This window comes from Lolium rigidum, chromosome 3 (genome assembly GCF_022539505.1).
Source record: "Lolium rigidum isolate FL_2022 chromosome 3, APGP_CSIRO_Lrig_0.1, whole genome shotgun sequence".
In the NCBI taxonomy this organism is placed as follows: Eukaryota; Viridiplantae; Streptophyta; class Magnoliopsida; order Poales; family Poaceae; genus Lolium; species Lolium rigidum.
Genome location: NC_061510.1, coordinates 250,528,646 through 250,544,594, shown reverse-complemented (window position 1 = coordinate 250,544,594; position 15,949 = coordinate 250,528,646). Strand labels below are relative to the sequence as shown.

The following is a 15,949-nucleotide window of genomic DNA, read 5'->3' as shown; positions in this document are numbered from 1 at the left end:
ATTGCTGCACTGTCACGTAGATCTGGAATGGATTATAGTTCATCGTGAGAATTTGTAAGTACTACCTCCGTTTTACACTCTCGTTGTTTTTTCTTTGACTAAAAATTATTTTAAATATATAAAGATTATTGATCTAAAATTAGCATCATTAGAAAGTGTTTTTATGTGAATTCAACGATATCAATTACATACAATATAATTAAAATTCTGCTGCTCAATTTATTTGGTCAAAGTTCGTTTTGAAATGCGTGTGCACCTTATTCCTTAAAATGGTGGTAGTACTATCTAGTGAAAATTTCTCTATATTAGTTTTTTTAAATTATTATAAATATTGTCATTGCCACTTTAATAAAGAACACATGCGAACTCGAGAGCTAATTTTTTTGTTTGAATTAAAGCACATTTGCCTAAAAGGAAACGGTTAAATTTAGAGGCAATAAGACAATTGGCTTATGGAAAAGCAATAGGGATGTGGACACCTAGGCGCATTTGCACTCTTTATTTGAAATGCATTTTAAACATATTTAAAAAAATACAAAAATACAAAAACAATGTTTTGTGTATATCTTGACATGTTAGGGGTGCCACAGTGTATGCCAAATAAGGGTTTCAAATCTTGTATTTGGTTTTTGGCATTGGTTCACACCATTGTAGAGGGCATTGTCATAGCTAAATATTAGGATGTGGGAGCAAGTAGTTGCTTCTACAACCAAACATTTCCTGTCTCTAGTGTCTCTCTTTGTTGCGGGCCATGAGAGAGAACATTGATTCTTTTGACAATCCACACATTGTGGTAAATCTAGCCATTTGTCATCAAAGCCATTTTTCACTATGTGATGTATTTGGCTTTTTAGCAACATCGTGGATGCTCTTACATGCTCACAAAGTTGTTTCAGCAAAGACCGACATGTTTTGTGCCATGTGTAAAAAAGAAAAAAATTGGTGCTAAAATATCCGTTTCGCGAGACATTATTTTGTCTTTTTCATAGGGTACAAAAAATATGTGTTTTATGTGAAACTTTACGTGCACACATAGAACATGTTCCTCTACATGTAAAATTTGTTTCCTAATTTTTTTAACTTTTTTGAATATGTATTGTATACCGGGTGTATATGCACTCATGATCAGTTTTAAGTTTATGACATAGCCCTATTGCGGAAATTCAATTCAGCTCCCGAGTGCGTATGCTCCATCTACCAAAAAAAAATATTTTGAACTGTCGAAAAATTTTGACAAAAAATTCTACATGTACATCTCCATGATTTATGTGCGTTCGTCAAGTTTCACGAAAAACCGATATTTTTTGTGTTCTATGTAAAAAAAGAGAAAATTTATCTTGTCAAAAGTTTTATTTTTAGCACTGAATTTTGTCTTTTTCACACACATCACATGATAAGTTGATTTTTTTATGAAACGACTTTGTGAGAGCGTAGCACGTGAAGATGTAAGTGCAAATTTTTTGTTTCAATTTTTTTTGAAATTCAAAATGTGTGCAAGATGCATTTCAAAATATAGGGAGCATAAGCCCTATTGCAACATTTGCCATTTAGAAATATGCATGTCTACACGGATATGAGGGAAACAAAGAAGAAAATTTGTTAATCCGTTGTTGCATGCCTTCTTTAAGACTAACATTTTCTCTATATATAACAAAAACAAATCATTCTTTGAAAAATCTGAAGTAATCCTGATCATTAATTATCCGACCATCAAATTTTAATCTATTTCATTGTATTTTCTGAACTTCAACATCCAAGGATGAGAACTTATTTGAAGCAAATTAGATTGCATATGTTCCTGTAGCATACCCTGGTTAGCAGTACAATACGTATCCACTAGAGATTAGAGATATGGCTAGAAATAGGATTGGTATAAACCTACTACGATTTGTCTTGTACTCCAATCCTCTACCCTTTGTACCTCTATATATACATCTTGAGGGTCGCCGTAATACAACAACAGAAATTAGGATCAATATTTTCTACAACCCTAAAACCGGATATCACATTTCCATTCAAGATGATTAGGACTCGGCCAGAATTTTGGCTAAACTCACGTTGGAAGGAGGGGTTTAACAAGGTCCCACTGGTTTTCTCCTTGCACAAAACACAAGAAGAGGTCTCCAAATAGAAGTTTTTCTGACCAAAAGATCACTAGTGTTTAGCATGTCTTGTAAGAGGAAACAGAAAAAGAATGCATCGTGCAGATGATTTCCATGCCCACGTCATGGGGCTAGGATTCATGTATTTTCCTTATTTCTGAACAAAGTAGGCAAATTTACAAAATTCTTATGTTTTCAATGTTTTGTACGGAGTACATGGTCATCGGGCACTTAAAAAAAACATGCATATGGGCCATGCTGACAGATTGACAGTCGACTCTGTTCATCTGATCCTGATCTGTCAGGATAGATAAATCACATGCACATATGACTATATGAGCCCAAACATACGTGCAGCCCTTGCTTCCATGTCGTCGTCGTAGATCGATGACTCGATGCCGCCGGCCGTAAGCGACAGTCAACTCTGTTCATCCCATCTTAGTCACGAGATTGATCCCGAAACATTCGAGCGGCAGGAGTTTCATTCTACAAAATTTGATGAAAACTTCGAAATTAGCACAAGATTTTTTCGACAGTTCCGATGCAATCTTACTCTTTTCTCCCTGCTTTCTCCGAGACACTTCAAACTTGAACTCCCTAAATCTTTTCTTTGGTTTCGACTCGCTCTTCTAGACAACTCTTCTTAGTGACTGCTCATTTCTGCGGTTGCAAGGACTTCACAGACATTATATAATGGTCCACTTTGTCACCAGGTAGTTAAGATATTAAAATACAGATACTCTACCTCTCCAAAAGCAAAAAAACAAAAACAAAAAAACAAATAAACCTTTAGCTTTGAGACTCAATGAAATGATTAGCTTTGACATTATCTAGGCATGATTGCAGATATTAAAAGTCGGACAAGGAATGACGAACATGCATTTACAATACTGAATTCCTGTAGAAACACAGGATAGAACTCTGCCAAAATGATTGTCATTACATTGAGAAAATCTCGTTTAAAAACTGTATGGGAACAGCAATCAGCTGCAAACAAACTAACGGATCAATCTAGCACTGGTTTTACCAACAAAAATAGTGGAACGCTAACAACTACTACTGCACTTACAGCACAATATGCTGCACTACGAAGTTCTCGATAACAACAGCCACTGCTGTCAGTAATTCAGCAAGGAATACTTCACTCTCAGAACAATCCTGCCCTTCTCAACGCCAAGCTTCCCACCGGTCACCAGCCAGTGCCCTGGCATGTCATCGGGGCCTTTGCACAGCTCCGACCTGTCCACTATTTTCACGAGCTTCCCCGCATCGCTTGAGCCTGCACTCGAGTCCCCCAGATCCAGATAGGCGGTGTCAGAAGGGGTAACCGTCGGATGGTTGCTGGTGGTGGCAGGGCTATGATCCCACAGCGATCTCCGGGTGGTGCAGCCGGGCACCCTTGAGTAGAGAAGCTTCATGTACAGGACGTTCTTCGATCCAAAGTCCCACACCCCGAGCTGCGCCCCGGTGACAATATACGCGCCGGAGGCGTCACCGATGAGTGTCTCATGGTGTTCCACTGGAGCTGTGCTGACGTGGGAAAAATTCTTCCACTTCACTGCCTCGAACCAGCGGCTGTCCTGCTCCTCTGGCCCCTGCCATTTCAGCGCGCCGATGGTGATGTGTGCATCCCAGTAAGGCTTGAGAATCTTTGGAAGAGATGCTAGATGCTGCAGTTGGATGCATAGCCTATTCTGCTTAGCACCTTCCAAGCATAACCTTAGGCCAGTTATTGGCTTGCGACCAACTGATACCTGAAAAGGTATGACATGATATGATGCATAACCAAAGCCTAAAAGATAACTGTAGGAGAAATCGTGCAGATAGTTTGAGATAAGTATCCACCGTTACAATCAAATGCATATACTAGTATTCAGCTGGTTGCTTGAAGATTAAATGTTTCATATTTGATGGATATGGATGACTCAACCACAACTTTGGGGTGTGTAAATGGGTTTTGGATAGAAGCGTAAGCTTGGTCAGCAACATTTTAAATCACTCATAAAACATAACGCCCTTCAGGTCCTGTAACAAGTCCAGGGAGAGAGCAGTGGATGGAGGCTGCAAGGATCCGAGAAGCTCGACAAACTGATTAAAGGTTAGTCTAGTACTCCCTCCGTCCCGTGAAACATGTCGAAGATTTGTCAAACTCTGAATGTATCTAGACACTAAATAGTAGTAATAGATACATCCAAATTTTAACAAATATTCGACATGTTTCGTGGGACAGAGGGAGTAATTCTGATTTCTCCGTTGCTGCTTGGTTTGTTCTCCATGTATGCTAGGCGCGAATTAAAACTGTAATATGTGATCGTCTCTAAAAATATACAATGTCCTTGGATGGAGTGCCAATATTTCATCCTTTTAATCAAATGATACACAACTCTCCTACTTTGAGAGAGAGAGAGAGGGACATATCCAAACATAGGGCAGTATCAGCTAAAACAACAACCAAGATAACATAGCATTTTTCTCTTAGTTTAATAGGGACAGGTACGACTACAAGTAAATTTGTTCAAGTATAAGTCAGGCTGACACCAAGGAAATACCGAAACGGATGGACAAACTGCATTCTAATAGCATATTTCTATCTCCACATGTTAATGTCGTCTATGAATTAAGCTTCTGATGAAATCAAATGACATAACCGCTATATCTAAGTACCTGTTCTTGGCTGATATACAGCTTTTTCCCCATCAAGCTGAACTGCAAGGATGGACACACTGGCTCCTTTCTTTGATAGCCAGGGTGCTCATCACGAACTGGCGCCCAAACTCTGGGAAGCTGGAACTCCAGGAAGTACCGCAGCTCCTCAATTGGAGGTTTATCTGAGGAAAGAAAGAAGATAAATGGTCAATAATCAAACCAAACAATTATTACTTTAGAGGACAATTCAATCAACAGAATGCAACACTAAGGTCCTGATTTTGCAAATATGATATAGCTTTGTTAGAACAGCATATTTCTTAGATAATATACCTGGTAGACCAGTCCAGAAATATGCAAAGTATATATGTAAAATGTAAACTGAGGGACCATCTTTTGTTATATATATTTGTTTTCCTTGAAGAAATAGTTCTATTATCCCCATATAATATCTACGGACAATTTTCTTTCAAGATTGACGATCTACGGACAATTCTTGGAAGCAAGCAGGACATCTATCTAAACAATAATTTGTGGAGAGGCTCATTCCAAAAATAAATATAGGTGAAGACAGTGCTTACATTCTAGATAAAGGTTGATCGCCCGGATAAGATGGTCTTTTCCAGGGATGGCTGCTTCGAACAGAGTTGTTATAGGAATAAAAGTCATATGTATAACATCAGGCGCTGAGTTAACAGTTCTTGCCCATTCCGCGTGACTTTGAACTAAATCATCTCCTCCTCTCCTTCTGAAAATCACAGTGACATCCTGCAGGATAATCCATCTCAAAGTTCCAATATGTTGCACTAAGGTACATTACTTAAGTAACACAGCATTGGCGAACGAAAAGAAATGATAACCAAGATGGCAAGGTTGATTGGTTTGTTCACCAATTTACTACCAAGAGAGTTTGTTCTAGCAAATGGACACAAAAACGCAGTGTGCATCCACCAATTCAGTCATGCAGCATATTTCAGCATATGCTAACCACACTCAGCACCCATGAGCCAATTTAGCCTAGAATAGTAAATTACTGTTGTTGTCAATCTCAGATGCAGGAGTTGTCGGTTGTGGCCATCTGCTGGCAGTTTCGGGCTTAATACCGATATTTTAGCAACATTCCTAATAAATCTAACTGCAGTGGTTGGTGTTTTGATTTTCTTTTCTGGAAGGTCTTCTGGCAAAAATATATGAAGGGACATTGGCAAAAAATCTGCATGCGAACTGTGATATTTGACAGTCAAGTAGCTAGAAAAATATGTAGAAGCATAATGATGATGGGTATATAGTGCAATAGTGGAGTGGAACGGACATGGAATTAGTAAATTCACATGCCATGATACATAGTGAACTGTTGGCACGAAAATATATCAAACAGAGAAAGGATAATCACGATTGCAATGACTGGTCAGGAGGAATTTGATCAAACGGAAATGGAGATCCTACAGGACACTGTCTGGCTAGCCAAGTTGGGGTGCTAGCTCATACTCTGATATCAATTAAACACCCCCTTAATATTTTGTTGAGAGGAAACTGACAAAAGATTGTTTGTAAAATATATTAATTGCTGCTCAGAGTTATTCAAAACATAAAAAAATGCAGCATGGAAAATTTAATTAGGTTAGCATGTCCTTGCCTCTTTTGCAGGAATATAAGGTGTAGTTGCAGGTTGTGGATATACTCCTTGGCTGTTGAACCCAAGGGCTTCTGTTTCCTGACCAAAAATCATAACTGAAGTACAATAAGATTACTTCACTTGTACTGTTGATGAGTGTAGCTAAAGAAAACCAAACCTTATTCATTGGTCTTATAGGGCCTGAGCCTGTAAGGGTTTCATTTTCGGAAAACCTCTGATATCCAAGATCATGTAGATAATTTTTTATTTCCACCGCAGAAAGTGATGATGACGTATGCTGCTTGATGTAAATCACATCCTTCCCACCAATGGTGATGGAATTTATGACATGTGTTCCATAATTCTGAATGAACCTGTTGAAAACTGTTAGGGCCTAAATATCTTCTTAGAGCAATCTGCATGTGTTTGTTTACCTTGCTAGAGATGATGGTTCCCATGAGTGTGGAACTGCATGCTTAACTTCCTCTACCAGCGTTAAAGGCTGTCGCACAAGTTGGACCTTATATAAAGAAACAGTCTTCCCCTCCATCCCAAGACTTTTGGTAGCCATAGCATCAAATTTCTTGGATCCAGTGAAGCTATATGCTGAATTAAAGCTTCCAAGAGGTAAATTTCCTGCGATCTGGGATTTTTTGTTGAAATGCCCAGCCATCTACAATCCCTCGCAAACAGGAAAGGAAAACAGAACACGTGAGACTGAAGACTACATGAAGCAAGATAGGAATTAACTAGGCAGTTGATGTTGGACCAAAAAACGATTTCTTAAGCCATGATTAATAGAGAGTTATATTTTATAATCAAGTGCCAATGAGGCAACAAAAACTAAAGATCTAACAAAAGTTTTACTGAACTATCGCTAACGGTACTAGCCTGCAAGATACATTATGCAGATTCCATGATCGGTCGAAACCTAAAATCTTTTCTGGCAGGCTAGCAGTACAGCAGATTAATGAAAACCACAACAGAAAGAGGCATCAGAATTGTCCCAGAATTAAGTCTGTATGTATCACGAGATAGAAAAAAACACAACTTTCGATCCTGTGAACTCCGGATTCTCTATTCGAAAGCCTGTACTTCACTTTTACTGATACTACAGAGATCCTGAATTACTCCGTCTTACAGTTCCGCTAGACAAGCAATGTAAAGCACCATGGTCCTCTTATCACCGATACACTAGCAATTCAAAGTTTCAGATAGACATGGCAGGGTAAACCAAACCACAACTCCAACCAACTCAGAGCACGTGTATCCAGCTAGATCATGACTCTACCAGGATACCAAGAACAGTACAGAAACTTAATAAATGATCATACAACAACTAGCGATGGTAGACGTAAAACCAACAACAAAGTTCAGATACAAAGAAAAGATTACTGCCAGTCATCAGCACCTCATAGAAGCCGCACGGGCCGGCGGTCTCCTGCTCACCAGTCCCACTGTCAGCCGAGCAATCGACGTCCTTAGGCACACCGGGGACCGTCAGCCCGTCAGACACGACCAGATCCCTGGAGCTCAGCTCGCCGTCGTCGACCTCGACGAGGCGAGACCCCTTGCAGTAGAGCAGCCTGGTGTCGAGGTTGGCGTCGAACCCTCTCCCCAGCGCGTCGATGCAGCTCCGGATCACGCGCAGCGCCGCCGGGGCGGCCTCTTCCATTTCGGAAACTGGGAGTGGAGGATGTGGTCAAAGATTCAGCTCTGGAGGAATTCGGGGCGAGAGAGCAGCGTAATCCTCTCGCGAATCCGCGGAATTTTCTCCGGGATTAGGTACTGCTAGTACTCCCGCCACGTGGCAAACAAATCCGCAGCGACGAACTGGATGGATTGGACAGCAGAGGAACTGAGGAAGGGGTCAACAAGATTGAGAAGTGAGAACAGTATGTGCAAGTAGAGCGGGACGACGACGGCGACGGCGACGGCGAGGAGAATTTTTCGTCGGAGGCGGCGGCGTGCTTCGGCCTTCGTCGGAACGCGGGGGGGGGAAAGCAAGAAAGAGGATAAAGGGTGGTGGACTCGTAGTGACGAGGGGGAAGACTTTGCCGGGTCTTTCTTGCAATCTTTTCGTTAGCGGACACAAAAGTGACAGATACAGCAGCTTCCTCTTGTTTTGAGCAAAAAATGCAGCATTCAGTCGTGCTATACTTCATTTGCTGGCGTATCCTGCAATGCTGCACAGCTCGTCAATGTTCACATCAGATGTGGACAGTTAGTAGGAGCCAAAGATGCCCATGACCAGAAAATTGTATCATTTGGAGCATGGTAATTGAATGTCAACAAATCAACAGAGCCTCAATCAGGCTTGTTGCTGGGTTTTTCATTTACATTGCTAGCGCAAAACATGATCAGACTTCAGTACTCAGCAAGTTGAGTGCATAAAAGTGACACATTTTCCGCCAAGATGGCCTGTTTTCATTTTGATTGTTTCAAAACCAAAAGTCAATTCTTCAAAACTGCAATAACTCCACTACGAAATATTTCTAATTCCTCAAAACGGACAACTCAATTAGGTTGTTCCAGGAAAAGGAAGGAAATGAAGCGTTTCCAAGGGTTCCAAGGCTCCATCTTGAAACAGACAATATTTTTCAGGTTAACATGGCCATCTCACGCTCTGATATGTAAACAGATTAACCAACACAGCCTCCGGTCTTCACTTGGAACTTGGAGAGAACTGAAGCAGCAGCCTGCGACCTATAAAATTACATCCACCAGCCATTAAAGATGTGAATATTATCACAGTATACATAACAGTGGAATCAGGATTGCTAAGTCACCTGCCCAAGCTGCTGCCTGGCTGTAGTATCGACACATTCGATTTGAAATAGCTGACCACATATACCGCGTGGTATTTGAAGTTGGTCATTGTAGGCTCCAGTTTCTGGCAGAAAATATTGGCTACGTTACATTAACTTGACTGTGTGCAGAATGCTTCCAAACCCTGGTTTCGATCACCTTCGTTCTCAGATGCTCGACGTCATCCCATCTATTTGATTCTGCATAAACATTTGATATCGTGATCACATCCCCGTCATCGACTGGCATCAGCTCACGCAGTTTGTGGAAAACCTTGTCAGCGACGTCCATGTGCCCGTGCACTCGGCATGCAGCCAACACCATCTTCCACAGCACAGAGTTTGACTTGATGGGCATATCATTGATCATTCGATAAGCTTCTGAAACTTTCCCATAGCGGCATAGCATGTCTATCATGCAGCCATAATGCTTCACATCCGGCACGATTTTGTAGCGTGCAGTCATGCTATCAAAATATGCCCTCCCCTCGCTCACTAGGCCACCATGGCTGCAGGCAGCCAAGACACCGAGAAATGTGACACGGTCAGGTTCAACTTTCATCGAATCAAAGAGCTCCAGGGCCTCACGTGAGAGACCATGGACTGACAACCCAACGATCATCGCATTCCAGCAAGTAATGTCCTTGGTTGACATGCTTTCAAAGACCTGCTTGGCAAGCTCCAATCTGCCACATTTTGCATACATATCCACGAGCGCGTTACCAACATACCCATCAGCTGCAATGCCTGCGCTATCAAGGTAACTGTGGACACCTTTTCCGAGTTCCAGCTCGCCAATCTCTGCGCACGCGCCAAGAACAGACACAAGTGTTAGCTCAGTCGGTTTGATGCCATTGTCCTGCATCTCCTCGAAGATCTCCAATGCTCGCCTATACCTCCTAAGCTTCGCATAGCCACCGATCAAGGAGTTCCACGACACGGCATCCCTATCAGGCATCTCTCTGAAGACCCTCGCCGCCTTCTCCATATCCCCGACCCTCGCATTCCGCACGATCTCGGCATTCCACCATGAAATGTTCCTGTCTGGTGTATCCTTAGAAACTCTCTCTGCACCCTGCGAGTCCCCCACCGCACCATGTGCCCCCACCAGCGCGTTCCAAGAGACAGCATTCCTGACTGGCATTTCGTCGAACACCATCCTCGCGTCCCTGAGGCGGCCGAGCTTGCCATACATGGACACGAGCGCGTTCTGCACGTACTGATCCGTGCCGTAGCCGAGCTTCAGAACGCGGCAATGCAGCTCCATGCCCTTGGACGTGAAGGCCGCGGCGGACTTGCTGGCTCGGGAGCACAGCTTGAAAGCGCGGGCGCAGGATTTGAGGAGGGCGGGGAAGGCAGGGAGCGGGGTGGGGAGGGAGAAGGAGGAGACGTGGTTGAAGATGACGAGCGAGGAGTACGGTACCGGGGAAGAGGAGAAGGCGGCAATGGCCGGGCAGAAGATGGACGGGGAGAGGACGCCGGGCGGGGCGGAGAGTAGGAGGGAGAGGGCCGACGGTGAGGCAGGCAAGCGGGAGAGGAGGGCGCGGAGGAAGGCCGGGTGGTGGAGGAGGCCATGCTTGGTGAGGAGCGCGTGGAGCTGGTGGCCGGCAGCAGCGCTCCGGGGAGAGAGGCTACGCACGGCGGCGGCCGGCGTGTTGGGGCCGGGAGCCGTCGACTGCATGAAGCCACCAGGTCCACGACCACCACAAGTGGCTCTGACGGGTGGGCCTGGCAATTCATCCTGATGCGCCATACTTCGCTTTTGGCGCATCTTGAGCGGCCCGACGCATTCCAGTGACAAAATAGCCGCATATGTTCATTTATATCGAGTTGTGTACGTGGAAATGGTCTTTGGACCATGATTATCGGTTTGCTTCTCGGGTACCGTCAGACTTATCATCAATATCCCAATAAGAGTAACTCATCGAAAAAATTGTGAACACAAAGACTTTACTCATAAAAGGAACAACGGACTTGTCTCTATTACATATGAGTAACTTATCTCGCGAGATGCAAGACACACTAAAAAGTTCACTTACAACGATTATAAATTTATTCAAATCGATAACTAAGAACGTCGATGATAAATGTAGAGGGAGAGTGTCATCTGCCATCAACATTTTGCTCGCCATCAAACACGTGCGTCTCCTCCTCTCCCCACGGCAGCTCCTCAATTGGAAGGTCCTATTTTCATGCAAAACAGCACAAGTATCAAATACTTGGTAAACTATAATAAGTGTTGGTAAGGAAAAACATTTATAATGCGTATATCAAATATTTACCTTCTCCATCGATGATATATGCTGATATTGGTGCTACTTCCAGAGTCAAAAACTCATCCATAATTTCATGAAAGGTGAACCATTCTCCCCGCATGAAATATATTCCATGACATGATTTTCGTAGCTAGGGGGAAGCGAGCGCAACACCCCGGCTATCACAAGATCATCGGCCAAGTAGTAGTCCCAAACATCTACAAGGTTTGAATGAGCCTTATGTAATATCGCCATATGGCTCCCTAAGCAGGTGTTCTCTTCCATCTTAATAGAAAAGAACTCGTCCAGGCATTTGTACTCAGGATCCATGTTACAACGCAATAGTACTTTCAACTTTGATGAACAAGTCAAGGCGCACTTGATAAGAAAATTTATCAACTTCACTCGTGGAGTTCTCACGTCTATCTCCTAGAAGTTCTTCTAATACAAAGAACACACCATTCACCCAGAGCATACTCCTTAGGCGTAGGTACCGATCTACGAAGTTTGATCCATCATTTTTAAGGTTGTACACCGTACAGAAAATGTTTGTCATCAAGATAAACCTCTGGTAACCATAATCTACAAGGACATTATGCAAAGACTAAGTTCATAATTACTGTGAGTTTAAATTTTAATATTAAATGAGCTCCCACTAAAAACATCATTTCTAAGAATGTTTAAGTGATTACACGATCCCAATTCACTATACCACCACCGACCGTCACGACTAGCGGCATAGTTGCAAAAGTGGACACCAAGTGTCGATCACATCATTCATGCGACTCATGCTCGATCTTTCAATCTCCCGTGTTCCGAGGCCATGTCTGCACATGCTAGACTCATCAGTTTAACCCTAGTGTATTTGCAGTGCAACGTCGCTTACACCCACCGTATGCGAGCACCGATATATTTGACACCTGATCGTCACGGTCTGCCTCATAACCGGAGAACTTTCTTGATGATGCACACTAAAAGGAAAAGCACTTATATTGGTATTTAGTTCAGGGATCATCTTATTTAAAGCTATAGTTTGATTAACTTAGCACTAGCTACTAAACAAGATGCATTGAGGTATCTACAAAATATATTAGGTGACATGATATGGGTGATTTATTTACGCAACTAGATCTCCATAATGTGCTCTTGCATGGCGCCCACTTTGTGCCTCCAGTTGATCGGTCAACTATCATGGTGATGGGCCATCACTACAACTTATTAACAACTAGTAGAAAAAAAACTACTTTACACCATGACCATAACATATTTACACACCCCCTTGCGACACAAAGCTAGACGCATCTACTTATCTCTTGCAATTTTTAGAGAGTGGATTTGGTAACCGCGTGTATACGGGAGCACGCATCCATTGCCGTTGGATTATGTGTAAAACCGTTGGATTCAGCTCATCGAGAGACGGCGACTACACGGTTCTGTGAACTTTTCCATCCGCACTGATTGCTCTCCTCTGCGGCGAAAAAAGCGCGACCCACGTCATTCGCCTCGCCTGCGTGACGCGTGTCCCTGTAGACCCCACCATCAAGCACTCCCTGCCTTATCCCCAACCTCTGGCTCCCGTGTTTCTCCTCGTTGACCCGCGATTCCGCGACCTCCCAATCCATCTCCGAACAGAACTCCTCCTACTGCCTCTCCTCTCCTCCTCACGACGTCCACACAGGTCCGGCCCCTCCCTATCGCCGCTGCCGCCGACGGAGCGTGCGTGGGAGCTGAGATTCAGGGCGCTTGTCGTCGCGACGCGCCGGTGGCCATGGTCACCTAGGCGGGAGCCTCTGCTACCGCTTGTGTCCTGAGATCCCACCGCCGAGGGTAGCGTTGATGCGGTGGAGGGACGCACGGGCGCAGAGGAAGCGGTCACCGGCGGGCATCGCTGGCAGCAGCAGCGGACGCACACATCACCAACGGCGGGCGCTGCTGGCTGGGAGCAAAAGCGGGTGCCGCTGGAAGCAACGACGGACGCGGATAGCAGCGGCTGCTCGAGTCTCTGGCTGGGAGCAAAGGAGGACGCGGACATCAGCAAGGACTGCCGCCGACGGTAGCATCGGTGAGCACCGTCGTCCGTCGATAGCATCGGCCGGCAGCAGCATCCATAGTCATTGCAGCCAGCAGGACTGCAGGAGGGACATGGATGGAGAAAGGAAGGGAGAGGAGGGGATGGCGGACGCCACGGCAGAGCGCGCGCGGGCGGCGCTGGTCTAGGCGGGCGGACGACCCCTTCCTCAAAGCAAGCAGCGCCTCGATCTTGACACACCACATCGAAGTAGCCGCGGCCGCCGCCCAGCGAGAATGCTACCACTACGCCCCGGCAAGAATCCTGGCGTCACCGTAAATTGGCAACATCAACGATCCGTCTTGGATCCATCTCCGTCGCGCGGTTTGACACCGCTAGCGATTGGCAACAAGGACGACCGTCTTGGAGCCATCTCGCAGGAGGAATTTTGGGCTGGAGCTCGCTGGGTGGTGTTGGGGGCGCGACCTTCATCAACGACACGGGATGTCGTCTGGCGTTGGAGGACGGAGTGGGGGTTGTGGCGCGGCAGTTGCTGGACGCGCCCCTCCCTCTGGTGGGGCTAGGATTGGACGGGCCCCCCACCTTAACCTGGCGCTGGCGCACGGCGGCGACGGCCTGTGGGCGCGGCCATGGCGCTGGGCCAAGACGGCCTTCTTCCTCGTCTCCATGCTCGCATCGCTGTTCCACGTCTGCAGGTTGGGGACTAGAGAGGAGGAGCGGACGGAGGGGAAAGGGAAAGGAGGACGGGTCAACGAGGGAGGAAAGTGTAAAGGGTGAGGCTGTACTAGAAGACTTTTTTTTAGAGGACGACGCATAGGGTTATCATCTAACGGAATAACAAACGGCCGTTGGACACGTGTCAGCCAGTCACCGCGTGCTCACGTATACACCCGGTCACCAGGCTTCTTTTGCAATTTTTATGTGGTTGTTAGGTCTTTCGCTAAAATAATTGTTCCTACCTACGAACATACAACCACGACACTGATTAGTAAGAGAGACAGACACCTCCCCCAGCCACATATAAGGTACAAGCCATATGTCAAGTGCGGAACCAGTCTCGCGTAAGCGTACACATAAGGTTGGTCGGAGCCGCTTCATCAAACAATGCAGCAATATAGACAAATACATGTGCGTGGGTAACAATTATAGAATGGATGCCCACATATTACATGTGTTCTAACCGTACAAGCATAACTACGCATAGATCGGCTCTGATACCACTGTATAGGTTTCGTAGTAGAAAACAAAAACATTCTAACTAGTTCTCTTTGATTGCCCATGATCTATCTAAGAGTAATGATGTAACGGAGATGGTTTCGGTGGCGTACCCTTGTAGACCGAAAGAGGTTAACGTTCTGCTAGAACATGGTTGATGTAGTCGTACTCATCGCCTACCTCGGGGTTGTGTTCAGTATTGTCATCCGACATTAAGTGCCACAAGTGTTGCACCTCGTAGGTATTGCACACGAACGGTGCCCAACGACGCTCCTGGCTCTGATCTAACAGAGTTGCAGATGTAGATCTTCTGGATCCGGATCCCAGCAGCGCTCATGCGTACGGGGTGGGTGATATCTACGCACGCTTCTATTCTTGTAGACAGTGTTCGACCTCCAAGTGCAGAGGTTTGTAGAACAACAACAAGTTTCCCTTAAGTGAATCACCGAAGGTTTATCGAACTCAGGGAGGTCGAGGTCAAAGATATATCCCTCTCAAGCAACCCTGCAATTACGATACAAGAAGTCTCTTGTGTCCCCAACACACCCAATACACTTGTTACGTGTATAGGTGCATTAGTTCGGCGAAGTGATAGTGAAATACAAGTAATATGGATGATTATATCATGAGTGGTAATTGCAATCTGAAATAAAAATGGTAGCAAGCAAACATGTAGCAGAACTGGTTGTAAACGGTGTTTCAATGTTTAGAAATAAGGCTTAGGGATCATACTTTCACTAGTAGACACTCTCAACAATGATATCAGAAAAGAATACGTAAATATCATCTCTTCACTATGCTACTCTGAACCACTCCCCGGTTGGATAACGAACACAAATTCACTGTGTAGGGCCATAAAAGCACTCATTAAAGTTTGCATTCCAAATCTAGGGACGCCCCGCGCTATCACTTTGAGCATCAAAAGATAGTACTAACAAAACACCAAAATTTATAAGTATTTCTATAAAGTTTAGCCTAAGAGACATACATGGGGTATACACTATCACCTTCACACTGTGGGACAAGGTATCTCCGGAGATCACATAATAAAACCACTTGAGTAGCACAATAGTTGAAGAATAACATCTACTTATTCAACTAGATTACAAAGCTCATGATCACATAAAGATCATACCATGGGAGAGAGATAGACCATATAGCTACCAGTAAAACCCTTAGCCTCGGGGGAGAATTGCTCCCTCCTCATCATGGGAGACAGCAACAGCGATGAAGATGGTGGTGGAGTCGATGGAGATGGCTCCAGAGGCAATTCCCCGTCC

The 15,949-nt window shown here is 44.6% G+C and overlaps 2 protein-coding genes across 2 annotated transcripts; both read right to left on the bottom strand.

Moving 5' to 3' along the window:
- Positions 1-3,081: 3,081 nt before the first annotated feature.
- LOC124703279 (MACPF domain-containing protein CAD1-like) lies at positions 3,082-8,351 on the bottom strand. Its single transcript, XM_047235507.1, has 7 exons — positions 7,775-8,351; positions 6,798-7,036; positions 6,542-6,737; positions 6,385-6,462; positions 5,330-5,516; positions 4,767-4,930; positions 3,082-3,856 (listed from the first exon to the last, which is right to left on the bottom strand). Exons 1-7 carry the CDS (start codon positions 8,036-8,038, stop codon positions 3,221-3,223), a joined length of 1,764 nt encoding a protein of 587 aa, XP_047091463.1. The 5' UTR covers positions 8,039-8,351; the 3' UTR covers positions 3,082-3,220.
- Positions 8,352-8,903: 552 nt separating this feature from the next.
- LOC124696347 (pentatricopeptide repeat-containing protein At4g18840-like) lies at positions 8,904-10,923 on the bottom strand. Its single transcript, XM_047229086.1, has 2 exons — positions 9,153-10,923; positions 8,904-9,069 (listed from the first exon to the last, which is right to left on the bottom strand). Exon 1 carries the CDS (start codon positions 10,921-10,923, stop codon positions 9,274-9,276), a length of 1,650 nt encoding a protein of 549 aa, XP_047085042.1. The 3' UTR covers positions 8,904-9,069; positions 9,153-9,273.
- Between the last annotated feature and the right edge of the window lie 5,026 nt (positions 10,924-15,949).